General features: G+C 46.5%; 1 protein-coding gene across 4 annotated transcripts; it reads right to left on the bottom strand.

Annotated features, from left to right (window-relative positions):
* Window positions 1–4,485: 4,485 nt before the first annotated feature.
* NABP1 (nucleic acid binding protein 1) lies at window positions 4,486–24,446 on the bottom strand. 4 transcript variants are annotated; one of them, XR_014165229.1, is made up of 8 exons: window positions 23,795–24,446; window positions 23,287–23,425; window positions 12,773–12,844; window positions 10,204–10,279; window positions 9,452–9,521; window positions 7,609–7,695; window positions 4,716–4,823; window positions 4,486–4,629 (listed from the first exon to the last, which is right to left on the bottom strand). XR_014165229.1 is itself a non-coding variant. In XM_081899124.1 (7 exons), exons 1-7 carry the CDS (start codon window positions 23,883–23,885, stop codon window positions 4,595–4,597), a joined length of 570 nt encoding a protein of 189 aa, XP_081755250.1. In that variant the 5' UTR covers window positions 23,886–24,446; the 3' UTR covers window positions 4,486–4,594. The 4 variants fall into 4 exon arrangements, 3 of the variants coding, with proteins under 3 accessions (XP_081755250.1, XP_081755251.1, XP_081755249.1); XM_081899124.1 differs by lacking the exon at window positions 4,716–4,823; XM_081899125.1 differs by lacking the exon at window positions 4,486–4,629 and having other exon boundaries at window positions 4,716–4,832.
* Between the last annotated feature and the right edge of the window lie 2,234 nt (window positions 24,447–26,680).

The raw sequence follows: 26,680 nt of genomic DNA, 5'->3' as shown, positions 1-26,680 counted from the left end.
ATACAAACATACATGCATCACAGAAAATAATAATGTATAATCTTCAGATAACTTGGATATCAATGCACACTGCAGTCTCTTTCAAATTGTGTTTTTGTTTCTCCTTTGGAGAAATAGGATTCTGCAATCCATAATGCTTAAACAGCTTTTACCTTCTCCTGATGGAGCAACATGCCTTCAGCTGAAATAACTATCCCAAGAGACGCTGTTGCAGGCATCTAGCTATGCGCTTCCCCTCCTTACTCCTCAGATGCGGAGCCATGCAAAGCAGAAGACAGAACTGCGAAACGAATGCCACTTAGCCCATTTCTCAAGTGAGAAATGGAGGTGTTACTCCACACGACATATTTAAAACTAGTTTAAAAGCTATTCTCTCTTCCCAGGGAACCTTGGCGACTGTAGTTTGCACTGGGGGAAAGACGAGTGAGGGATCTTTAACAGAAAATGCTCAATGTATTGCCAAACTACAGCTGCTACGGCAAATTAAGTATGTGGTAAATCAGTGGGCTGGATCCACTGAACGCAGGAGTCAAACTCAGGTCTTGTAGGAGGACTTTCCTGGTTTCTCCTCTCCCCTATTACAGCATACCCTCCAACATTTCTCTGACGAAAATAGGGACGTCCTGTTTAATAATAATAATACCCCATCATCTGATTGGGTTGCCCCAGCCACTCTGGGTGGCTTCCAGCATATATTTGTTGTTGTTTAGTCGTTTAGCCATGTCCGACGCTTCGTGACCCCATGGACCAGAGCATGCCAGGCACTTCTGTCTTCCACTGCCTCCCGCAGTTTGGTCAGACTCATGCTGGTTGCTTCAAGAACACTGTCCAACCATCTCATCCTCTGTCGTCCCCTTCTCCTTGTGCCCTAAATCTTTCCCAACATCAGGGCTTTTTCCAGGGACTCTTCTCTTCTCATGAGGTGGCCAAAGTATTGGAGCCTTGGCTTCACAATCTATCCTTCCAGGGAGCACTCAGGGCTGATTTCCTTCAGAATGGAGAGGTTTGATCTTCTTGCAGTCCATGGGACCCTCAAGAGTCTCCTCCAGCACCATAATTCAAAAGCATCAATTCTTCGGCGATCAGCCTTCTCTATAAAAATATTTAAAAACCTCCCTATACAGGGTTGCCTTAAGGTTGTATATTCACTTATCTCCTTGGCTTAGGGGTTGCATAACTCCATACCCTCCAACATTTATCCAATGGAACTACGGATGCCCTAAGGAAATCTGGACATTTGGGGATCAAATCAGAAACCAGGATGGTTTTTGTAAATCCGGGGCTGTCCCTGGAAAATAGGAGCACCTGCAGGGTCTATACAGTCTGCTTGGCCCCAAAGCCACTCCTTTTAGGGTCAAGGGGCATCAGAAGTTGCCTTGCACTGAACCAGATTGTTGGTCCATTTGCCTCAGTACACGGAGTGGCAGTGGACCTTTTGCTTGCAAAGCAGATGTCCTACGACTGAGCCATCATGGCTGGAACATCACGCTGCCTTGCATGAACAATACCGCCCTTCCCCTTGTGGCAAACCACTTTGGGATCCAGGCCAGCATGTTAGCTGTGTGCACACACAAACAATAGGGCAAGTCAATATAAAACTGCAGGGGTCTATAGGTACAAATGGCAGATTTGCTACAAAAGCCTGAGCTCATGGGCTCAAAAGATTTGGTGGCAGAAGAGCAATCTCTCTCTTTTTTTGGTAATGTTGGCATCAACCATGCAACCGTACACCACTAGAGGGAGTATTCAGGCTGACATTTGGCAATGCTGAGCGAGGGATGGATATTTATGTTCTTACTGATGCTTGCCTAATGTAAATACTATATTTTTTGCTCTATAAGACTCACCTTTTCCCTCCTAAAAAGGGGAAATGTGTGTGTGCGTCTTATGGAGCGAATGCAGGCTGCGCAGCTATCCCAGAAGCCAGAACAGCAAGAGGGATTGCTGCTTTCACTGTGCAGCGATCCCTCTTGCTGTTCTGGCTTCCGAGATTCAGAATATTTTTTTTTCTTGTTTTCCTCCTCCCAAAACTACGTGCGTCTTGTGGTCTGGTGCATCTTATAGAGTGAAAAATACAGTAGTTTCGCAGTCTGCCCTGCCTGTTTTAACACTTGGAAGCATGCACCGTTCAGGTGTGGGTCTACCATGTCACAAGTCCCAATGCTCCGCTCCCCATTCCTGAAAGCCACTGAGAAAAGGCACAGCTGCCTTGTTGTAGTCACAAAGCAGCTCCCAACCAAAGCTGTGTTGAAACAATGGCCTCTAGAGCAGGGGTCAGCAAGCTTTTTCAGCAGGGGGCTGGTCCACTGTCCCTCAGACCTTGTGGGGGGCCAGACTACATTTTGAAAAAAATAATGAACAAATTCCTATGCCCCACAAATAACCCAGAGATGCATTTTAAATAAAAGGGCACATTCTACTAATACAAAAACACACCGATTCCCGGACCACCTGCGGAATGGATTTAGAAGGCCCCCCGGGGCCTTAGTTTGCCTACCCATGCTCTAGAGCAGCGGTTCTCAATCTGTGTGGTCCCCAGATGTTATTGGACTACAACTCCCATCATCCCTGAGCTCTGGCCTTGCTAGCTAGGGGTGATGGGAGTTGTAGTCCAACATCTGGGGACCCACAGGTTGAGAAAAGCTGCCCTAGAGCAGTGAAAACTACACTCGACTGAACTAAGGAAGGTCATGGCAATATTTACCAGTGGCAATATTTACAAGCCACACATGCAGTCCTATTTACACAAATCAAACCCCAGAATACTGCACAGATAAGGCATCGCCCCAGCTTCTAGGGGCAGGGAGCACTGCTCCTCAATTTCCCTCCCTGCCCCATCATAATCTTATTTCAGTTTGCACACCAGAGGAAGCTTCTTGCCAAATCCACTCTGCGGTTGCTTTTCGGTCTCTGGAAATCCCAGAACGCTAAGAGCAAGCACAAACTCATCTATTCAACTGTTACTGCCACTTCAGGTTTTGAGACAGTGAAGAGAGGCTCAAATGTCCACATTTATGTGTTTCCCTTTTCCTTTTCCAAGTTAGGGGGCAAGGAGGCGATTATGTGGTGAGAGAACAGCGAGTTCGAGACAGTCGTGTGTTTTGAGCATTTCAGGTAAGAGAGCTCTGCGGCCTGCCACTGAGCTGCCTCTGGGGGGGAAGGCCAACACTACTGTGTCACAGAGGAGGGCAGCAATGCAGCCTCTCCCATCATTCCCAGGGGTAAGCGAGGACACAGATGCCAGCAAGCCTTAACCGCTCCTTATGGGGCAAAACAAGACAGGCTCAGCCTTCACGTTAATGAACCAGCTATTTTGAAAAGGTCTTCCTTACAAGTATGGCTGCCTTGTCAGAAGAGAGGGCATGCCAGGTATATAAAAAGACACACCTAGGTTTGTGCATTTAAAAACGTTCAGTTTTTTAAAAGTCCTATTGCGTGCAGTCAGTGCTCTCTTTTCTTTTTTTAAGGAAAAAAGGTGCTGGTATTCACATGAAGTTTTTACAGTAAGTGGCACACTTTAAACATTTGGGGGCAGGGAAAGAGTGTCAGTACTGCATACTCTCAAATACAGTGGTACTGTGGTTCTCAAACGCTTTGGTACTCGAACAACTTGGAACCCACACTGCTAACCCATTAGTGTTCCGGTTTGTGAACTTTTTCTGGAAGCCAAACATTCTGTTTTCAGTCTTAGGCTTCCGATTTGAGTGTCACACTTCCGTTTTGAGTGTTATGCTGAGGTCTGTCTGATTTTGCCATTTATTTTGCATTTTTGTTTTTGCAGCTTTTTTGTTTTGTTTTTGTGACTGTGTGGAACTCAGTTCAGCTACTGATTGATTGATTGATTGTGTGACTGCAGTACATTGTTTATTGCTTTCATTTTATAGATCAATGGTCTCATTGAATAGTAAAATTCATGTTAAATTGCTGTTCCAGGGGTTGTTTTTAAATGTCTGGAACAGATTAATCCATTTTGTATTACTTTCTGTGGGAAAGCACACCTTGGTTTTGGAACACTTTGGTTTTGGAACAGACTTTGAGAATCAAGGTACCACTGTACCGCCAGGAAAAAAAAACCACTGGGCTGGGTATTCATTTCACAATGATCATGGATGAGGATGTTAACCCTCTGAAATACAGAAAGTTGGGATCTGTTGACATCTAACCATCATATTTTAAAATGGTGTTACTTTTAGGGCAGCCTTTTCCCAAACTTGGTGCCTTCTAGACTACAACTCCCATCAAGGTCAGAAAGCCTGGGCAATCGTTAGTGGTAAATGGGAGCTCCAACAAGAACTGAGGGACAGTAGGCTGAGGAAGACTGCTTTAGGGAGCAAAAGTGAACAATGGTAGACAACATTAAACAATGCTCATTGTCGCTGAAAGCTGTCCTAGCAGAATTGTTCAACCTTCCTCTATGTCATGAACCAAGCAACTGTCAAGGGTTAGACAGGTTTTTTTCTTCCCATGTGGGGCGCTGAGGCTATATTATGAGCGAGAGCCATATGTATTCTTAGCAACTACATAACAGGGAGTGGGGACTGAAGAAATATCCAGAAGGCTGGCAAAAATAAGTAGAGGCTCCTCCTGTGTCGCCTCAGCCCAAGTTCTCTTGGCTTGATGCAGTTTCCCCTTAAGAAAATTTAAAAGAACAAAGTGATTAATCAAGGACAGCAAGACATTTAAAATCTGGAAATACATATGGATATATTACTAACCATAAATATGTTCTTGGGTTCATCTGCGAAATGGTGTCTTCCCAGAACAGCTCTGCCCGTTTTTTACCAGAACCTCTCTTTAAACATCAAGGTTTCATTGAGCTGGTCCTTACAATACTCATGACAAACCAAACAGAACATGCCACTGAAGTCAAGCAAGTTTGCTTCTCTTCCTCGCAAATTAGCGATTTCAACCATGGACGATGCTTCTAATGTATGTTTTGTGAGCAGCCGGCATTTGGGCTCAGAGCATATCTCATCCACATGTAACTGAAGAGGGTAGGTTAGCTGGCAAGTTCACCCTAAAGAGACAAGCTTTTGTTGTGCCAATCTCAACCAGCACCCCTTTGTTTTGATATTTTATACTTTACCTGTTTACGGTGGCCTGGGACTGGTGGTTGTAAACCAATGAACGCTTCAAGTTCCACACAACCGGGAGACTATTTCCCAGTTACCCCCAGATCGCCTCTATCTGAGGGAGCCAGCCTGCTGTTGCTCAGACTCCCAAATCCCATTGGCTCCAGCCAGAATGGCCAACGATGAGGGAGGGTGGAAGTTGAAGCACACAGTGTTTGGAGAACACCACACCGACTACCTCAATGCCCTTTAAGAAGTCAGCCGACACAGCTTCCCCCTGAGCCGCTGCTACTGAAGAACTTGTTTTGGAATGGCAAGCTTTCCAATAGTGTCCTCTTACTGAAGCACAGATCAGAATTTTGCAGGATCACAATGCAGGCAGAACTAAAACCCATGCTCATTGCTGTATTTTTATTTATATCCTTAATGCTATTACTGCTTTCTGTTTTATAAGCAAAGGAAGCCTTTGTAAACAAGAAAGATGAAGATGGCAAAAACGCTCATCAAAAGTTTGCAGATTAAGAGTGATGCCAGACAAGGAACACACCCCACACTCCTATATATTCTTGGAAATATACTGTATTTTTTGCTCTATAGGACGCAGCAGACCACAAGACGCACCTAGTTTTTGGAGGAGGAAAAAAGTGAGTCTTATAGAGCAAAAAATACGGTAGTTGATGAGACCTGCTTCCAAATAAGCATCGTTACAGATGAAATCAAACACACACATTTTAGAGCAGAAAATGATCTTGACAAGGGGGGGAAATGGTGGGGTTTTTTGCTTTTTGCTTTACATGGTTAGTGCAACTTTTATTTATGAGGTCCGCTTCAAGAATATAACAAACAAAAAGAGAAGGAAAAACAGTCATTTTACAGCATTTGCATGAATTCCAAATAAGATTTCTCTCCCCCCGCCCCCAAACAAACAAAAAGGATTGAAAATAATTCTAGGATTACCCAGTACAAAGACACACGGAGAATGCTTACAATATAAAAAGGAAAAACCGCACATATTTTGCATGACGCCGGGAGTTATTTTCCCCCTTTCCGAACTCAGCAGCTTGAAAACAATTCGCACCAGGCTGCCCTTTCTAGAAACTGAGGTATTAGCTCTAGAAGCAGAAAGTGTTACGTGTGCAAATTGGCCCTTGAGAATTTTGAGGCCGGCTCTGACAAGAAAAGCAGGCATCAGCATCGTATACACAGGTTTCGTTTTAGCTCTTCGCTCCAAACACACTTTGCACCGGCTAAAACCACCAGCAGGATACAGAGGTAAAACACTCCCTGGGCTGCAAGGGTGAGGTTGAATGCCCTCCCCCTAAATACACACACCTGTGGGATGGAGGGCTCCAAAAAGAAAACCAGTGTGTCAAGAAGAACAGCTCAAGCCAGATTTCTGCCTGGCATACGGTTTCTCTGTGTATGGGGATTCCCTTCCTATTTCTCCCAGCACCGTTCTCAACAGAATAAACTTGAAATCACCATCCGTCACTGGGGGGGACGGGACCACATTGGCAGGGCTGGAAAAAAATGGCCGATTTATGCAGCTTGCAGAACCGAGTGGCAAAGAATCTCTCTGGCTTTATGAAAGTCGTATCCTACTGGATCTTCAGTTGCCATCACAGCTTCCACGAAGGTCAATTGCAAGCCATCCAAGAGGCACATTAAGAATTTCAAGTTGTTTCCCATGCAGCAGCGCCTACTGAACTAAAGAGGAGGGCTTTGCAGTCCTGGAGAAATCTGGGATTTTAAAATAGATCCTGGAGAAGCAGCAGGCATAGTTTGGCACGAGAAGGTTGGCCTTCTCTAGTCGAACGCAGCCATCATCACTTACCCCACCTCACCAGAGGGAAAACACCAGCCCCCCTTTTTATACCACCATTGGGCAGATCGTCTCCACTTCACACAGGGCAATTTTAATTCACACAGGTTAAACAGAGCAGTTGCCCCTTGTTCCATCTGCCAGCCTTCAGTAGCCGCGATGAGAGTTGGTCAGGACAGCAGAAAGACGATATTAACACACCTTAAGGCTAGGCAGTTCAAACTTAACCGAAAAAAGGAAAAGGGGAAAAAACAAACAAGCATTCAACCACACTCATGGTTTGTTTTGGAAATGAACATCTGATGCACAAGGAATCCCAATTTCCATCTACGACCCTCATTTTAAGACATTTCCCCCCCTGGACTCATGCGGTTCTCAGAAGCTTCACTAGGTTTTTCAGCCTGGGGGGAACATGGCGAAGAGAGAGAAAGGTGTGTGGCAGGGAGGAAATCCTCTTCTCTGGACAACAGAAGGTAGAGAACTAGTAGACCAAACTTCGCCCCCCCCCCACAGTTAACCATAAATAAAAGTGCAATTAAGTGTTCAAGTAGGGCGTATACAGAGTTTAGGCGGACAAGTGAGTCTTTTGGCCGGGTCATCTTTTTGAGGCTCTGCGGGGATCCCTCCCGTTACTCACTGTGCTTTGTGGGGGGCGCGTGTGATTGGACGGCACTGAAGGAGGGGCGGGTCCCCGCCCGCCAACCCTCCCAGTACCTGCATAGGAGGAGGAGGAGGAGGAGGAGACATGATTATAAGTAGATGATACTCCGCTCAGCTCAGGTCCTGCTGGCAAACCATTTCCTACAAAAGCAAATAAGAAGAATAAAAGACAACACAGAGAAACAAGACATTCGCGCGTCAAACATTCTAAGCTGCAGCTTCTTGGTCCCGGAGACTGCTTTGCATGTATAGGAAGCTGTCCTCTCTCACAATTCGCTGAGCGTTAGAGGTTGAGGTGAGCTGGGAAGGTGTCTGCAGAGACCACGAAGTCCCTATCAGCAGCTTGCTTTGCCATCCACATGCCAACAGTAACCAACGGCAAGGAGAAAACAAGGGAAGACATGTGTTTCGGTGTCTTAGCAGCCGCAGGAGGAGCAACTGCTCCCAGGGCTGTATAAACCCCAGATATACTGGGATGCTGCTGAAACCTGCACAATAAACACACAAGACGTAACCGGCTGTACTTTTGAATAAAGAAGGTATACTATTCATTGTATCAAATTGTAGATTTCAGCAGAAGTCTCTTAAAGTTCATAGAGTCCAATAATCCACAAGAAGGGTTGTTACAGATCCCAGAATCCTTTCACAGAGTCTAAGGCAAGGATTTCCAGAATATTAGCCTTGTTTCGCCATCCTAGGCTTCATCAGCAGAACAGGCATATGTAATATTACAGGACAGTGGATCTTATAGCATAGTAGTGGTTGCAGTAACACTTACTGTATGAACAGACAGGTGGAATAGACACTTATACATACATGGAACTTATGACTAGAGAATGAACTGATCCACTGTGTCTTCTGCTTTTTCCGTTGAACTTTATGAGACTTCCATTGAAATCTACAATTTGATACAATGAACAGTATACCTTATTTATTCAAAAGTGCAGCCGGTTACATCTTGTGTGTTTATTGAGGATGTTTCACGTAACCATAGGTTGTTTGTTGTTGTTTTGCTGAAACCTGCACAGCGCTCAAAGGAAATGGGAGCTTGACTTCAGTAGAAGGTGGCAACGCAGAATCCTTTCAGCTTGAGAGGGATCAAAAGGGGACTGACCAGGAATAATCCAATCTGGGCAAGCCAGACTGGATTGCTTAACTAAAGAGACTCAAATGAATCTGCAAACTAGCTTCCTATTGGAAGGGGAATGTGTTCTACTACTTGACTCACTAGCGTGAGTGAGGAAGAATGATATTTAATCAATATAGCCTCTCCTACTATCCACAACATCCCCACAACCCCCAGCTACCAGCTTCTCCACACCCTCCCTGCTGTTTCCTCCTTCCTGTATGGGAGTACCATCTCCCAAGAAGCAAGACAAACACAATGGGTAGTTGGGGGAACCAACCTTTCTTGCCCCAGTACTGCCTGACGACTCACCCTTCCCAATCACCAGGAGCCCTTTAAGCCACAACCTGAGCAGGAAGGTTGTTACAGGCCCAACTGTGCCAGAGTGAGGAGTCAGAGGGGTGGGGACATTAACCCACAGCTCAACTACTTTCCTTCTGAATCCAGCCCGTAGGCCCAGTTTGGATGTCAACGCTAAACCAGTGTTTTAACATTACAAGAATAAGCACGCTTGAGCGTGAGGAACAAACACACTTCCCTCTTCTGGCCCGGTCAGAATAGACAGGAAGCATCCAATTTCTGGTTTAAGCCTGAACCAGCTTAAAACTGGTTTCAACTGTGGTTTGTGGGAAGCTGCAGAGATCGAACAGTCGGCTTCCGATCTTTGTTCCCGTAAACCATAGTTTAAACCTGCCGCCGCAGGTGTTCCTGAACCTTTGTTTCCAAGACAGAAACTTTATTATTATTATTTTACAATGCACACTCACTTACCAGTAGGGCCAAAAGTACAAGAACTCAGATTAGTTGATGGGAGGGAATTGTTACTCTGCTCAATCTGGGCCTTTAAAAGGAATGGAGAGAGAGAGAGAGAGAGAGAGAGAGAGAGAGAGAGAGAGAGAGAGAGAGAGAGAGAGAGATATTAAGACAACCATGGCACAGAAAGAACTGTGGGGGCTTGGATAAACAGTACAGTGGTACCTCGGGTTAGAGACCTTGGGTTACCTCAGGATGAGAACAGAAATTGTGCAGCGGGGATGCAAGCCCCATTAGCTAAAGTGGTACCTCAGGTTAAGAACAGGTTAAGAACGGACCTCCGGAACGAATTAAATTCTTAACCAGAGGTACCACTGTATCCACAAGACGCCCCAAACATAAGCTAATTCTTGTTCCTCTTTAAGATGCTCCTCTCCTCCGACAGGAGAAACCCACTCCTATACAGTGGTACCTCGGGTTAAGAACTTAATTCTTTCCGGAGGTCCGTTCTTAACCTGAAACTGTTCTTAACCTGAGGTGCCACTTTAGCTAATGGGGCCTCTCGCTGCCACTGCACGATTTCTGTTCCCATCTTGAAGCAAAGTTCTTAACCCGAGGTACTATTTCTGGGTTAGCAGAGTCTGTAACCTGAAGCGTCTGTAACCTGAAGCGTCTGTAACCCGAGGTACCACTGTAAAGGCCACACTGTTAAGGGTTTGTCTGCCCCTCAGTTGTGGGCATGTTATGATGCTACACAAGATTGCACATACCACTTTGCTGGGCTGCCCAGGGTGATCCGAGCTGGGCTCACTGAAGTTGGGCACTTCTGAGTACACCATGCAGAACCTGCAAAGAAAAACAAGCTGGTGAGAGGGAGTGTGGAGATTTCTTTCCTCAGCTGTCCTCATCCCACTTCCAAGGACCAGTGCATGCCTTGTTTTAAATTCCAGAGCCGCCACCCCTCAGTAAGGGTGTTAGCACCAGATGCTTGACCCCCACTCCCATCCCAGAAACTAGACCAGGAGATATGAACAAGCCCAGCTCTACACAAGCTCCACTTGGACGTCTATTGTATCGATTCCAACGAAACTGGCACCCAAATAGTTGATGCTCCAAGCATGCGTAAAAGTTGTTCCCGCTGCTTCCTTTTGCAAGACCACAAATCAGCAGTTGGGTCACGCTTAACAGTCTATTCGTCTATTTCATAAAGGATACACAGCAAATATTCAATTCATTGCCATAAAAGATACACAGCTGCAACCACTTTGGAGCAAGTCCTGCTGAATTAAAATGGAGCTTGCATCGAACGAAGCACATCTAGAATCAGACCATGCAGAAGATGTCAGCGGCAAGAACCGATTGCAGAAGTTTTTAAAAAACCAGGAAGGCCTAAGAATGCCAAATCCATAACAAAGGCTGCAATCCTGTACTGTTAAGTTCCAACGAAGTTGAGCGCTGCAAAGCAACAGTTGTTCCACATTGCAGTGCGCCATGCTATAAAGTAGGGCCCAACATGGAATTCTCAAGCATTTCTCAGTCTGGAGAAAATTTAGCTCCAGGGCTGTCGAGTGGCATTTGTCACCATCAGAAACATCTTGCAGGCCTGCTTTGCATTTTAAGCTAAAGGAACCACAGGCGTCAAAACAGAACCAACCGTGACTCCCGGTTATTGTTTGTTCGATGCACCTTATTCTATTTTTAAAATAATTCCAGCTGCACAAGCAACACTCCACATTAACTACCAGGTGCAATCCACCTATGTCGGAGCACAGCTCCCACCAGCAGAGCCATTTGGACTGGGGATGATGGGAATTGAAGTCCAGTTAAGGTGGAATCAGGTTAAAGACTGATCTAGCCACACTTAAGTCAGCTACATTCCAGAATCTTACACTAATCCTCTCAAAATGATATCACTCAGGGTGACAAAAAGCATTTTTTTAAAAAAAATTCTTGCAGTAATTTATTTTGAGATTAAAACATTCCAACGTCATTCAAATTAAGAGGCGATGGGGCAATGATTTTATGCAGTGATGGGAAATAAGATTTATTTCCTGAGTTAGTACTAACCCTAGACTATCCCCCCGACATTCCAATTTTGGGAAACACTCCCAATATAGCAGAAGCTAATACACCAGGCATAGGCAAACTCGGCCCTCCAGATGTTTTGGGACTACAACTCCCATCATCCGTGGCCACTGGTCCTGTTAGCTAGGGGTGATGGGAGTTGTAGTCTCAAAACATCTGGAGGGCCGAGTTTGCCTGTGCCTCTACATTATGAAAATGGCCTCAATTATGAATAATCAGATATCACTTTCGGCAGATCAGACCACAAACGCTGCCATGCATAGCCTTAAACAGATGATGTCTAACTTTCTGTGGCTAAGAGCCACAGCTCAGCAACAGAACATCTGCTGGGCATGCAGAATGCCAAAGGTTTAATCCCTGGTGTTTCTAGGGAGAGCTGCCATAGACCCCCTGCCTTGAAACCCTGGGAAGCCAGCCAATCAGAGTGGATAATAGTGAGCTAAATGGACCAATGGCCTGGCTCCCCAGAATGAGGCAGGTTCCTACGTCCTCCTCCTACAGCTGCAATGAAGCGATATTCCGCGACTGCCCAGGCGCCCAGGTAAACCAGTCCCCAAAGTGACACATTCCAGCTTGCCAACAGTGCTCAGCTCTCTGCTTCCAAACTTTCCATTACGGGTCTCGACAGACTGCCTGGTCACGACGCAGGCATATGCTCGAGAAAGCAAACCAGCAGCATTTGCCCGTGACATCTTAGACCGCCATCATTATGACCCCAGAGGCTCTAGCTCGACGGAAGGGGGAAATTTACCTTTACACCCCTAGAGAGGCTGGCTCCCGCAGGAAAAGGCTGGAGCTCATTACCAGAGCCAGAATGTAGAAGCCTCTACCGTACCTAGCCTGTGGATTAAATAGAGGACTTCAGTTTTCAGCGCTGCAAGTCCTTGAAAACGACAATGCGTTAACCCACAACAAAGGAGACAGCTTAGGCGGCTGAATACTTACCTGTTCGCAGGTGTACCTAAGTCAAGGCATTCAGGCCAGATGGATGCATGGCTGAGCAAGCTGTTGGTTACACAAGCAATCCCAGGCAAGGTTCCCCACACGCTTGTCCGAAAAAACAATACTGAGATCGAGGAAAGCCAAGCTGATCGGGGACAAGGCTCTTTGGGCAAAGAGTGCTTTGCTAAACCCCAAAAAGCAACGGCAGGTTGGGCAGACGCTTGCAAGGCAGCATTTGATACCTACCGCTTCAGCCTGCAAAGCACAAGGCTTCGAGAGCAACCGAGCGCATGTGCAAAGCAAGATACTCACTCCCCGATTTTCTGAAGCTCGCCTCCCCTTCCGGTGTAAAGCGTGAGGCATCCTTTCCACAGAGACGCGTACCTAGCCAAGAGAAACACCAGAAGCGTTAGAAAGCACCAGGGGAGGAGGGATGTAATTAATGTCCAGGCTTGACCAGGGTTTGGGTTTTGATGGGGGGGAAAGGGGTTAAGTTAAGCACATCTTCCTCTCAGAAAAAAGCCAATGGGGGAGTGGGCCACACAGACCACCAAAATCAATAGGACTTTATCGCTAACCTTAAGTGTGCAGCTTTCAGATTTCGCCAGCTTCTGGCAGGTCATTTCTTCCTTTCCTTTTTGAAATTATTTGTATTTGATTTTACAGATATAAATTTATTACAAAACCAAATACATATCCATATACAGTGGTGCCTCTAGTTGCAGACACAATCCGTTCCGGGGTGCCGTTCACACCCCGAAAAGTCCGCAACTAGAGCGGCGCTTCTGTGCAAGCACGATAAAGTGCCTCTGCGCATGCGCAAAGCACGCAGGACACTTCTGCGCGTGTGGCGAAACCTGGAAGTATACACTTCTGGGTTTGCCGTGTTCACAACCTGAAAAGCCGCAACGTGAAGCAAACACAACAAGAGGTATGACTGAAGAGAGATTTCTCTGAATCTCGAGTCTTCCCCTCCATGAGTCCTATTGTCAACATTTTCCCCTGCATATTATTTCATAGTCTATATCTTACATCTATCCATATTGTCCATAACATTTGTGGGATTCAAATCCTGCTAATGTTTTCATCTGCTTACCTCCTAAGTAAATTATAATATTTTCCCCATTCTTTCTTGAAATTTTTGTACTCACAGGTCATTTCTTAGTCAGATGCTCAAACTTTTATTGGCCTACGTACATGATTCCAGTAGGGCTCAACACAAACAAACAACAACCCAATCATTACAAAACAGCAACACTGCGGCTAACATTTAACTTAGTGTTGTACAGCATCCATGAACCCTTACTGTGTGTGTGTTGCAGAAACTTGAATGCTAACATTAGGAAAGCCACCCTGTATTTGTCCGAATTCCACTCCCTACAACCAACCAACCTAGATTGAATTGTCTGATACCAGACGGAGGCAGTACAAAAGAACATGTGCAACTGGCGACAGAAAAAGAGTGGCAAGATAAATTATTTGACTGTATTGAATTGGCTAGATTGACAGACGCCATTAGGGGTCAGCCCAAGCAAAAATTTCAAAAGGAATGGGGGAAATATAGAGAATACCTGAAAAAGCAGTGCCCTCAAATTAATACTTGGACTTGTTTCGATTTAACTTCTGCAAAATAAATCATGGTATAAAAGCTAAAAATAGAAAGAAAAAGGAGTAATAATGAACTAAGAAGGAGACAGTTTACCAAAAACGAAAAGAGAACCGTGTTGAGGATGAAGGAAGTCAATTGGAAGAAAAGAAGAATTGAAATTATATATATGTACATTATATTATATGCTTTCGTAGATTTTCACGGGTACAGGAATGCAGGTTTTGGTGTCCTCGGGTGTCTTCCCGTGTAAAAGTTGGGGTGTCTAGGCGACGTTTCGACGAGGTCTCACTCGTCATCTTCAGGCTGGTGCTTTCGGCTTCTTGTTACTGGAACAGAGCAGGATCTCAGTGTTTGAGTTCCTATAAATACTGTTGAGGGGGTGTGGTGTATAGCCTCCAATGTTCTGGGCAGAGAGGAAGTTCCCAGGCTAGTGTGCCTTTTCTTCTTTTGTTCCTTAATTACTTGAGGGATATCTTGAGTGATTTCTTGAGTGATATCCTGAGTACCACTTAGGTGGGTCATTAGGTGTGGATTAGTTGCTAAAGTCTTTGTGTCTTTTCCTCTTGAACTTTGTGAAGAGTTTTTCTGAGAAGATGGCTGTACTGCACTTAGTTGTGCTCTGGCTTGGCTTCGTGTATAGGGGCGAGCTGTGGTTTTGTGGCCTGTGTCAGCCAGATCTGTGTAGGGATTGCAGGGGGGTGCAGCATCCGGAGGTGCCACCATGGTTTGGCTACTGGATGGTGTCTGTAATTTATCTGTGGAGAGGGTCTGGGTTTGGGTCTGGTGTGGTTGATTGGTGATGGCGTTCTGTGTGCCTCTGGATCTGGTGTCAGTTTTTGTGGGGAGGGCTAATTTCCAGATGTCTGGCAAGCGGGATGTGTCGTCACGCTTGTTCATGTTGTGAGGGTGTTTCTCTATCTCGATGGCTTCCATGATTATTCTCTTGTGATGATGTTCCATGTTAAAGAGCAATTTGGAATCTGCAAAATTAATTTCGTGTCCTGTTTCTTTCATGTCTTTAATTTCGTGTCCTGTTTCTTTCATGAAAGAAACAGGACACGAAATTAATTTTGCAGATTCCAAATTGCTCTTTAACATGGAACATCATCACAAGAGAATAATCATGGAAGCCATCGAGATAGAGAAACACCCTCACAACATGAACAAGCGTGACGACACATCCCGCTTGCCAGACATCTGGAAATTAGCCCTCCCCACAAAAACTGACACCAGATCCAGAGGCACACAGAACGCCATCACCAATCAACCACACCAGACCCAAACCCAGACCCTCTCCACAGATAAATTACAGACACCATCCAGTAGCCAAACCATGGTGGCACCTCCGGATGCTGCACCCCCCTGCAATCCCTACACAGATCTGGCTGACACAGGCCACAAAACCACAGCTCGCCCCTATACACGAAGCCAAGCCAGAGCACAACTAAGTGCAGTACAGCCATCTTCTCAGAAAAACTCTTCACAAAGTTCAAGAGGTCAAGACACAAAGACTTTAGCAACTAATCCACACCTAATGACCCACCTAAGTGGTACTCAGGATATCACTCAAGAAATCACTCAAGATATCCCTCAAGTAATTAAGGAACAAAAGAAGAAAAGGCACACTAGCCTGGGAACTTCCTCTCTGCCCAGAACATTGGAGGCTATACACCACACCCCCTCAACAGTATTTATAGGAACTCAAACACTGAGATCCTGCTCTGTTCCAGTAACAAGAAGCCAAAAGCACCAGCCTGAAGATGACGAGTGAGACCTCGTCGAAACGTCGCCTAGACACCCCAACTTTTACACGGGAAGACACCCGAGGACACCAAAACCTGCACATTATATTATATTATATACATACACACACACACACATATAGTTGATTGTTTGATCTGTGTAAGTTTGTGTATGTTATTATGTTTTATTTGTAATTAATTGTTTTTTGTTCTTTGCTTCGATTGTGCATTTTTGTGAGTGAGTGTGTGTGTGTGTTGCAAAATAAACTTAATAAAAAAAAAAAGAACATGCGCAACTGGTTCCATTTGTCTCTGTCCACATCGCCTTTCTCTGAGCAGTGTTTCGCTTCTTGGTCCGTTCACGCGCCCAAAGTTACGCAACTCTCTCAGAGGTTTCCTGGCACCAAACTAAGTTCTGTCGTTACTATAATGGTTGGATTTTAAGCATTCTCTCACACTCGAGGACTCACCCATTCATCCAATGGGGTGCCCCGCGCAATCAGACCATCTAACAGAGCTTTCCACTTCCCGCGATGGCCAACCAGGTGCCTTTTGAGAAAACCTTAAGCAGAACATAAGCTGCTGCTTTCTAATGGTAATCAGATGCATGGTGTCTCTGATTCTGGAGCTAACACATTGCCCATCATGACTAGTAGCTATTGATGAACTGTTCCTCCCCTATCTTGTCTAATCCCTTTTAGTACAGCTACTGCTAGTATGACAATACTTGCAACATCCATGCTTTCTCCTGGAATGCCATTAAAAAAAAAGGAGTTTCCTTCACTTTAAAGCAGCATTGCGGGAACATCTGGAGGGTCTATCTGCTTCAAAACATGCTGAAAATTGTTCAACCACTTAATCCTAACAGCAGAGCTGACACAAGACACCAGCAGCTTAATTTTTAGCAGGTGTTTTATTGCAGCTCCAATCTACCCATAGCTCTGCACATCAGGATTTTTATTTTATTTTTGCTACTGTATAGCCAAAGGTTTTGCACAGTTGTGAGGGCTGGAGGGTTAAAGCTCCAGTTCAGGTGAAGTTAGGCACATTTAAGTGCCACGGCAATCGGTGGGACTTAAATTGGCCGTAAGTAATTGGTCCCACTGATCTCAATGGTATGTCAGCATGACCAACTTTTAACCGAGTCGGGAGCATTTATTAAAAGCCATTTGCAACAACACACCAAGCGTTCTGCTGAAGCGCCCTGTGTGACTTGCAAGATCGTTCACTTTCATTACTACATTCTCTGACTGTATGTATGATTTGTCCCTCTCTCGTACATGTGCATAGATGTATAAACACGAAAAGAGCACAAATCAAACATTGTCAAATGGGGACTTGAGACACTACTGGGGTATAGAAACAAGAAAGCTTCCATTTACTGCAAGCGCAACAAAAGACATCCTTTGGCAGAATTCCCTATCTCCCACAAGTAAATCCTTTATACGTAGTGAATATTTGCCTGCAAGAATGAAAGTTTGTTTTCATTCATGTGCATGACCTTCAAACTTTGGTTTTTAACCAGCGATCAACTGTTTTCCCCTTTCTTTCTTTTTGCCAAATGCAAAAGAGAGGGACAACCAAACTACAACTCCCATCATCCCTTGCTAGCAGGGCCATTGGTCAGGGATGATGGGAATTGTAGTCCCAAAACAGCTGGAGACCCAAATTTGGGAAATCCTGAACTAAATGATGCAAGAGGAAATGACGTTTGGCTTTTCACATTGCACTTATGATTACCTGAGACCTGCTCAGGTTGGCTCTTAAAAGATCATTAACAAAGGAATTTTTTATTTATAAAGCTAGTAAATGGACCTGTTCCTGCGGTTTGGCAATAAACCACTAGTAGGCATCCAAGATACTGTCTGCCACTCTGCCACTAGTGTTTCTAAGGCTGTCACACAGACTCCTGGCACAAGCGGTATACGTTTTATCAGTGTCCAAACAAGTAAGCCAGCCACTCTATATTAGCTCCACCCGTCAGTCACGTATTAGTTCTGCTAAGATGACGCAAATGGAAAGTGACCTTAACACGGCATTTTGTGCCAAGTTGTAACTTGAAGAGATTACAAATGAGCCTAGGAGTGAAATCCAATGACATCTGCATGCAATATAGGCAACCAGGAACTCTCCAAATGGCCTTAAATAAGCAGCCGTTGTTGTATTTTGCACTGAAACCAATAATTAACGCTCTTGCTAGCCTGGCTAGAATGCGACACTGAGCCATGGTTATGGAACTATGGCTTAGTGTTGTGAGCAAACCCGGCCCAGCAACTTAGCTGCGGCTTGTTTACTGCCAACAAACCATGGTCTGAAGCCATGGGTAGCTTGATGACTTTAAAAACCTTGGTTTGTTTTAACTACGGCTTGGTGTTATGCCATGAACCTATCCCTCTTCCTCAACCATGGTCTCTTTTGTCATCCCACCACAAATACTCACCAACTTTCGAAGGCATAAGGAAGAAGATGAAGAGAAGATTTTGGATTTGATATCCCGCTTTATCACTACCCTAAGGAGTCTCAAAGAGGCTAACATTCTCCTTTCCCTTCCTCCTCCACAACAAACACTCTTGTGAGGTGAGTGGGGCTGAGAGAATTCAAAGAAGTGTGACTAGCCCAAGGTCACCCAGCAGCTGCATGTGGAGGAGCGGGGAATCGAACCCAGTTTCACCAGATTACGAGACTACCGCTCTTAACCACTACACAGACACTGGGAAAGAAACCAAACTTTGGATAATCAAGCCATGGTTTGGCTGATCGCTTGTGGGACAACTCAAGATGATCTTACAGTTTGCGAAACAACCCATGGCTTAACTATGTACCAAACGGGCCACTGCAAGTTACTTTTCTGTGTTTGTCACATTTGTATCTAAGCCTTCTCCCAAAGAGCTCTAGGTGACAGGTTGACATTTTGTCTCCAGGAGAAGCCTGTGAGCTAGGTGTGGTTTTAGACAGGGAATAATTTGACCCATGGTCACTCAACGAATTTTATCGTTGATCATAGGTCAGCCCAGTCTAATTCCAACAAACAATATTCGCTCACCATCCTAGCAGCACGTGTGGCCTTGGAGACATTGCTTGCCCTCTGCCATTATTATCATACACCTCATTAATCCAAAGGAAAAGGAACCGTTAAAGGGGTTATTTTAGCTTATTTGATTGGCTTTCAGGTGACTATGGGAATCTGCCATCACCATATAAGGAGGGAGAAGTTATGGCCCTAAGGAGGTTTTTAATGTTTTATGTTTTATTATGAAGAGAAACCTGATGTTGGGAAAGATGGAGGGCACAAGGAGAAGGGGATGATAGAGGACGAGATGGTTGAACAGTGTTCTCGAAGCTACCAGCATGAGTTTGACCAAGCTGCGGGAGGCTGTGGAAGACAGGAGTGCCTGGCGTGCTCTGGTCCATGGGGTCACGAAGAGTCAGACATGACTAAACAACAACGTTTTTGTATGTACTGTAAGCCATCCAGAGTGGCTGGGAGAAAATTATTATTATTATTACAATTATTATTATTATTAATAATACTTTTGCACAGACTAACTTGTAGCTCACAATGGGAATTCTATGTCTCTTGAACACATCCCATTTCACTCTTTTAAGAAATGATTACGCTTCCCTTTAAGATCAGACTATAGACTTTTGCAAAGAGGGTATTATTTTCACAGACAATGCTTGGTGCTTACAGTTTCAACATCATTCACAATAAAAGGACCTAGCACTTTAGAATACTTTTGCATGTTCAAAGCAGATTGCAAACATTATCTCAGGAATCCTTACAACCTGCCTGCAAGGTAGGTCATAGAACATAGGCAAATGTCACCTCCTTTGCTGAAACCTAGAAAGCTCTCGCACACAAAATACGGGCAGGATTTTCTCCCTCTCTCAGAAATACAGCAGAAAAGGCCACCACCAATCTGAAACCTTTAAAATATTAAAACAAAAGAAATTGATCAACCCTCTGTGAGTGCAAGTAAATACACTTTTGGTTTTTAATTGTGTTTAAAAAAGCAATTTGACATGGCAATCCCAGCGATCCACCAGCGTTCCTCTGGACTGCGTTTGTCACATGAAAATATAGCAGATGCTTTTCCTACTAATTGCTAGTTCTGCTTCTCTTCATGCTAAAGAAAGCAAACCTCTCGGCTGCGCACTGTGAGAGCTCATCGAAAGAGGAAGCAGAAAGAGTTGGTTGCTTCTTTTAAAAATTACATTGCGTTGAACCCTCGGTCCCCTAACAGATCAGATTTCAAAGCAGCATACAAGGCTATGCTGGCGTTCATGACTTGTTAAGGCTTGTGCAAGCAAGCCGAGCTACGGCTCTGATTATCCAGAAGGAACATGCTCAGATCCACAGATCCTATTCTGCTAGGGAAAGAGGGAAGAGGCTGGGGATAGCTGGCCCTGAGATTTTAACTGTGTAACAAGCCACATATTGGGCTACTTAAGCCATGGTTTTCCCGGTAGTGATGTATGGAAGTGAGAGCTGGACCATAAAGAAGGCTGATTGCCGAAGAATTGATGCTTTTGAATTCTGGTGCTGGAGGAGACTCTTGAGAGTCCCATGGACTGCAAGAAGATCAACCCTATCCATTCTGAAGGAAATCAGTCCTGAGTGCTCACTGGAAGGACAGATCCTGAAGCTGAGGCTCCAATACTTTGGCTACCTCATGAGAAGAGAAGACTCCCTGGAAAAGACCCTGATGCTGGGAAAGATGGAGGGCACAAGGAGAAGGGGATGACGGAGGACGAGATGGTTGGACAGTGTTCTCGAAGCTACCAGCATGAGTTTGACTAAACTGCGGGAAGCAAGTGGAAGACAGAAGTGCCTGGCGTGCTCTGGTCCACGGGGTCACAAAGAGTCGGACACAACTAAACGACTAAACAACAACAACACACTTTAAGTGTGCACCCTTTAAAATATAATAATCCTGAAGTATGACTGGTTTGCTTATCGGGAAATCTGTGCTCCTGCCTCATCATTTGACCAGGGATATAACCCAACCTAGGGGCTGCATGACACCAGAGGTGAATTGTGTGCCTGTCATACAGGTATGGCACGCAGACAATTTAGATGGGTGAAGTGTTTGGAAGCAGATTCCTGTGAGCTGGAGAAACACTAAATGCTACCAACAGCAAAACCGCATGAATGAGTTGGAATGTTGCAGCGTTAATTTTTGTAATAATGAAAAACCGGGGCCTGGGGGACACGAAGGTGTTTATGCAGCAGCTGCAAGTTGGGAGCGCAGTTTTTCTTCTGCGGAACTCCAAAACAGCCCCTACCCAACGAGGTAATCTGGTTGTGGGGGGAGAAGAAAATTCCCCTGGCTCACACTGTGCCTTAAAGTCTTCTCTCATCTCCACAGGACTTTTTAGCACGGCACAAAGTGTGGGTTCTGCTTCAGCTATTACTGAACCCACTAAAATAAGCCAAATGACTCTTGGCCTCTCCAGCTCAAAACAGAACATACAGGAAAAGAGGGTGTCTCATTGCTTCCTTTAAGGAAAATAAGAAGCCATCAGCTTTTAAGAGATGACTCATCGACCAGTGTGGTCAAGGCTGCATCCTTGTGAGCCAAGCCGGATGTGACAGCAGCAAACCCATCTGTTTAAATCTTGGATCTGCCCCAATCATGTTCAAAGGAAGGGAAGGAGGGGCAAGGAGAACTGAGGAGTGGGCCTTGCTTCCCCACGTGGTTCCCTCTAAATCTAGCATCTGTAGAGAGGCGAGTGAGTTTGGAAAGGGGGGCTTGAAACTTCCCCTTTGCTTAAAAAGCTAGGCCCTGACAGATGTCTAAGGTCAGAAGAAGAGCATGCACACACTCTGCGTGCAGGTCACCCTAGGAGCACAGGTAAGCTGTCAAGTCAAACTCAAGGAGGTCTCCATCCCCATCGTTCTGCTCGGACACTGAGGTCCAGTGCCGAAGGCCTTCCCTCACTGCAAGAAGTGAGGTTACAGGGAAGCAGGCAGAGGGCCTTCTCGGTAGTGGCACCCGCCCTATGGAATGCCCTCCCATCAGATGTCAAGGAAATAAACAACTATCTGACTTTTAGAAGACATCTGAAGGCAGCCCTGTTTAGGGAAGTTTTTAGTGTTTGATGTTTGATCGTGTTTTTAATATTCTGTTGGGAGCCGCGCAGAGTGGCTGGGGAAACCCAGCCAGGTGGGCGGGGTATAAATAATATATTATTACAGTGGTACCTCGGGTTAAGAACTTAATTCATTCTGGAGATCTGTTCTTAACCTGAAATTGTTCTTAACCTGAAGGACCACTTTAGCTAATGGGGCCTCCTGCTGCCACCGCGTCGCCGCTGCACGATTTCTGTTCTCCTCCTGAAACAAAGTTCTTAACCTGAGGTAATATTTCTGGGTTAGCAGAGTCTGTAACCTGAAGTGTATGTAACCCGAGGTACCACTGTATTATTATTATTATTATTATTATTATTATTATTATTATTATTATTATTATCACCACTGGGTTCATCCAACCTAGCACTGCCAATTGGCAGTGGCTCTTCAGGATTCCAGACCGGGGGGGGGGGGGGGGGAGAGAAACACCTGCCTGGAGATTCTGGGGCTTGAACCTGGGATCACATGCTCCGGAGCTCTTCCCTGCTGGTCAGAGGAGACCCACTGCCAGTCAGAGGCCAGGGTTGAAATTCCCATTCAGGTCACCCTAGGAGCACAGGTAAGCTGTGGCTAGGACTCAAGCCAATGGATTCAAGTGGCTTGAAAGCGGAATGGGAGGGAATATGCTTTCTTTGCACTTGAACCCACTGATCTGGGTCCTAGCCTCCAGGGGCAGGAGAAAACAAGGAGCTTTCTTGCTTAACCCACTATGACGGCTGTAGCTAAGATTCCTGCATTGCATCTGTTTAGGGAAGTTTTTAATGCTTTATTCTGTCGGGAGCCGCCCAGAGTGGCTGGCGAAACCCAGCCAGATGGGCGGGGGGTCTAGATAATAAATTATTATTTACTTATTTTATTATTATTGCAGGGGGTTGGACTAGATGACCCTCGGGGTCGCCTCCAACTCTACCCCTTCTACGACTCAATGGGTGACCAGTCACGGCCTCTCAGCCAGACCTACCTCATAGGGTTGTGGTTGTGGGGATTAATGGAGCAGGGGGAGAACCGTACTTGCCATACCTGGAGCTCCTTGGGAGAAATGGGTGGGGTTTTAAATGCAATAAATAATAATAAAGGACCCAGCAAAAGGCACCTTCCTCTATATACACACAGCAAGGGGAAATGAGCACGCTGGTTTCACCTCTAATCTGGCCCCGCGAGATGTTGTTTTCCCTTCCCCTCCTCCTGCTACACCAATTACGATTCTAAGAAAGGGAGAGGAAGCCCAAAGCGTTAACAGGAACACACTGAGTCAGCCAGTTGCTTCAGCAACGAAACAAAAGAGCGGCTGGGCAGAGGCCGCTCGCTCAGCCTAACCCCACTGTCGGAAACACATACATACCCTTTGGTCAACCGGATAATATCTCCCGGCTGAATGAGGCTGCCAAGTTCATCCCACACTGAGATGAGGATGCTGCCTGACTTGTCGGCTACTTTGCAGGACCGCACTTCATGCCCATCTTTGGTTTTGGTGACACGGCCTGCAAGGGAATATGGAAGGGGGGGGGAGAAGGAGGGGAGAGAAAAAGAAAGGTGGTTTGAGCAAAGGTCCTTAGAACAAGGGGACACAACATCCTTTTGAAATTGCAACTTTGCCTGGGACCTGCAACTTTCGCCAAAGCCCAGGGAAGGAGCCACTCTGGACCCTAAAAGTGGGTCTACTTAAGGACAGATTTAGAGAAAGTGGACCCAACTCTTTTCCCTGAAAAGTGGACACGTGTCAACTCCTCTCTCTCTCTCTCTCTCTCTCACACACACACACACACATTTGCACACCTTGAACCCGGGCCAAGGAAGTCGGGGAGTGAAAAACAAACAAAACCACGACAGTTCCACGGGACCCCACTTACCGATCTCTAGCACAATAAAGATGACATTTAAATTTTTCAGTCCGGCCCTTATGTCTTTTATGAGGAGGTATGTTTCGTTTGCCATGCTCATGCTGCTTTGCTTTTCAGGAGGAAGGCACGGGCGCTGCTGGGGCAGAGTGAGCAAGACAAAGCTCCCCCTTAGCCGAGAGGGACACTTGGAAAACAGGGCAGGGGTGGCAGGAGCTGTGGCGGGGGGGATTAGACGAGATCGGGTTTGACCAGCCCTTGGAGAAGGCAACAGTAATGTGCAATATACTCTGGGGAGGTCGGCGGGGAAGCGTGTTTATGAGGGAGGAAGGAGGCACCCACGGCGATCCCTCTTCTCTGAAACTCTTAAGCTCGCTTCTCCCTCTCTCAGCTGACCACACAAGCCTCGTAAGGCTGGACGGGTGAAGGAGGGAGCCGGGGCGCTGTGATTAAAACAGGCACGGGGCTTGGCTGCTGCTGCTGCTTTCGCCGCCGCCGCCCCTACTGGCGAACGAGAAAAGGCACCTTCGCTATAGGCTCCCTTTTCCTCCCCTCTGCAAGAAAATCGGGGCGCTCTTTTTCGCTTATGACTATTATTGCACAGCGAGTAAGGTGCTTCCTCCTCCTCCGCCTCCTCTCCAACCCCCCCAACTCGCCAGCTGCCCCGCACCCCAGCGCCACTTTCACACAAGCGCGCAAACACGCCGCTTCGCCCTCCAAGCGCGCTCGCTCTCCGTCTAAAAGAAGCATGTGCCGGCGCCGTCGTTTTATATCCAGCCGGGCCGGACCATTTCCTCCGCGCGGGGAGGTGGGAAAGCAAAGTCGCGTCGAAAGGTACGGAAAAGAGCGGCGGGGAGAAAGGAGTCAGAGTCGAGCTCCAAGGTCTCGGTGTTTGGATCCTGCTGCGCCGGAGCGGTTCTGCTCCGTGGCCCCACGGCGCCGGAGAAGCGCAAGGAGGGCGAGAAAGCCTCCCCCTGAAAAATGGAATGGTCCGTGGAACGCGGAGACACCAGAATGGAACTGAATGTGACAAAGTGCCCCGTAAGAGGCGCTGATTGGTTGGCCGCGATTCTTTTGTGCTCTGACCTAGAATATTTACAGTCGCTCGCCCTCCCGTTTCCCTCTTTTCCCCCTGCCTTCTCTCCGGGGCAGGATCGAGCCTGTCCCGCCGGGAGGCAGGCAGCACTGCAAGCTCATCATGAGCCTCGGGGAAGGCTCGCTGAATGGCTGGCTGTTGCCTTTTAACGCGCTGCTGATTCCCCCCACCCCCACCCAACAACACCAAGGCTGGGGGAGGTGGGGGCTACGATCATTTCCGCCGCCCCGCATCCACTTTATATTTTATGTTTTCGAAAGGATTCCTCGGGAAACGGCTTGCAACGGGATTTTGTGTGCGCGCGCGTTTACTTCCCTACCCCTCTTTTTGTTTTCTTTCTCCTGTGAAGAGGCTGCATCCCAGAGTTTTAATGTTGTATCTTAATCTTTTAAATCGTATTTTAATCAACTTGGGTTTTTTTATTGGTTGTTAGCCGCCCTGCGCCCGGTCTTGGCTGCGGAGGGCGGGGTATAAATAAAAAATTATTATTATTATTAATTATAATGCGGGATATGTTTGATTGGAAGAGGACGTGGGGAATCAGATTGTGCTGTTCTTAAAGGAAACTAACTGAGCCATAAAAGCATTTTAAAGCAAAGGAGGCCGTGTGGGTCAGTCCGTGAGAGAGAGAGAGAGCCACAGTTAGGCACAGCGCCTTTATCAGCAGTGACCCCCGCCCCAAAATGCCCACAAAATAGCTAGCGAGCCTTCGCAGTGTTCAGAACTCTTCATCCAGCAGAATGTTAAATGGTATTTATGCATCTCAGATCATCTTCCAAATTGCTCTGCCCATTCCATCGCTAGGTTCTTCATGTTCACCATCCTCCCTCCTGCCCTCTTAAAAGTAAAGGGACCCCTGGCTGTTAAGTCCAGTCGCGGACGACTCTGGGGTTGTGGCACTCATCTTGCTTTACTGGCCGAGGGAGCTGGCGTTTGTCCGCAGACAGCTTCCGGGTCATGTGGCCAGCATAACTAAGCCGCTTCTGGCGAACCAGAGCAGCGCACAGAAACGCCGTTTACCTTCCCATCGGAGTGGTACCTATTTATCTACTTGCACTTGACGTGCTTTTGAACTGCTAGGTGGGCAGGAGCAGGGACTGAACAATGGGAGCTCACCCTGTCGCGGGGATTCGAACCACCAACCTTCTAATCGGCAAGTCCTAGCCTCTGTGGTTTAACCCACAGCGCCACCCGCATCCTAAACCTGCCCTCTTAAAGGTAAAGGTACCCCTGCCCGTACGGGCCAGTCTTGACAGACTCTGGGGTTGTGCGCCCATCTCACTTAAGAGGCCAGGGGCCAGCGCTGTCCGGAGACACTTCCGGGTCACATGGCCAGCGTGACATCGCTGCTCTGGCGAGCCAGAGCTGCACACGGAAACGCCGTTTACCTTCCCGCTGGTAAGCGGTCCCTATTTATCTACTTGCACCCGGAGGTGCTTTCGAACTGCTAGGTTGGCAGGCGCTGGGACCGAGCAGCGGGAGCGCACCCCGCAGCAGGGATTCGAACCGCCGACCTTTCGACCGGCAAGTCCTAGGCGCTGAGGCTTTAACCCACAGCGCCACCTGTGTCCTACCTGCCCTCTTAGTCACCTACTAATGGTCACCTGTTCATTTTTCTATGCCTTAGGAAGAGACCTCTAATTTCACAGTCACTCACATGCCAGGGTAACACCACTACCATGTGGGCTTTCATAAGTGCGGTTTTTGCAGCAGAAGTCATAGGTCGCCTCCAGACTGCCAGTATTTTGTAGGAGAGATTCAATCCAAACTGGAAATTTAGGTTTGTGCAACTCAAGTGTCGT

This window comes from Podarcis melisellensis (genome assembly GCF_964234715.1).
Source record: "Podarcis melisellensis genome assembly, chromosome: 1".
NCBI lineage: Eukaryota > Metazoa > Chordata > Lepidosauria > Squamata > Lacertidae > Podarcis > Podarcis melisellensis.
This window is presented reverse-complemented; position numbering and strand designations above follow the sequence as displayed.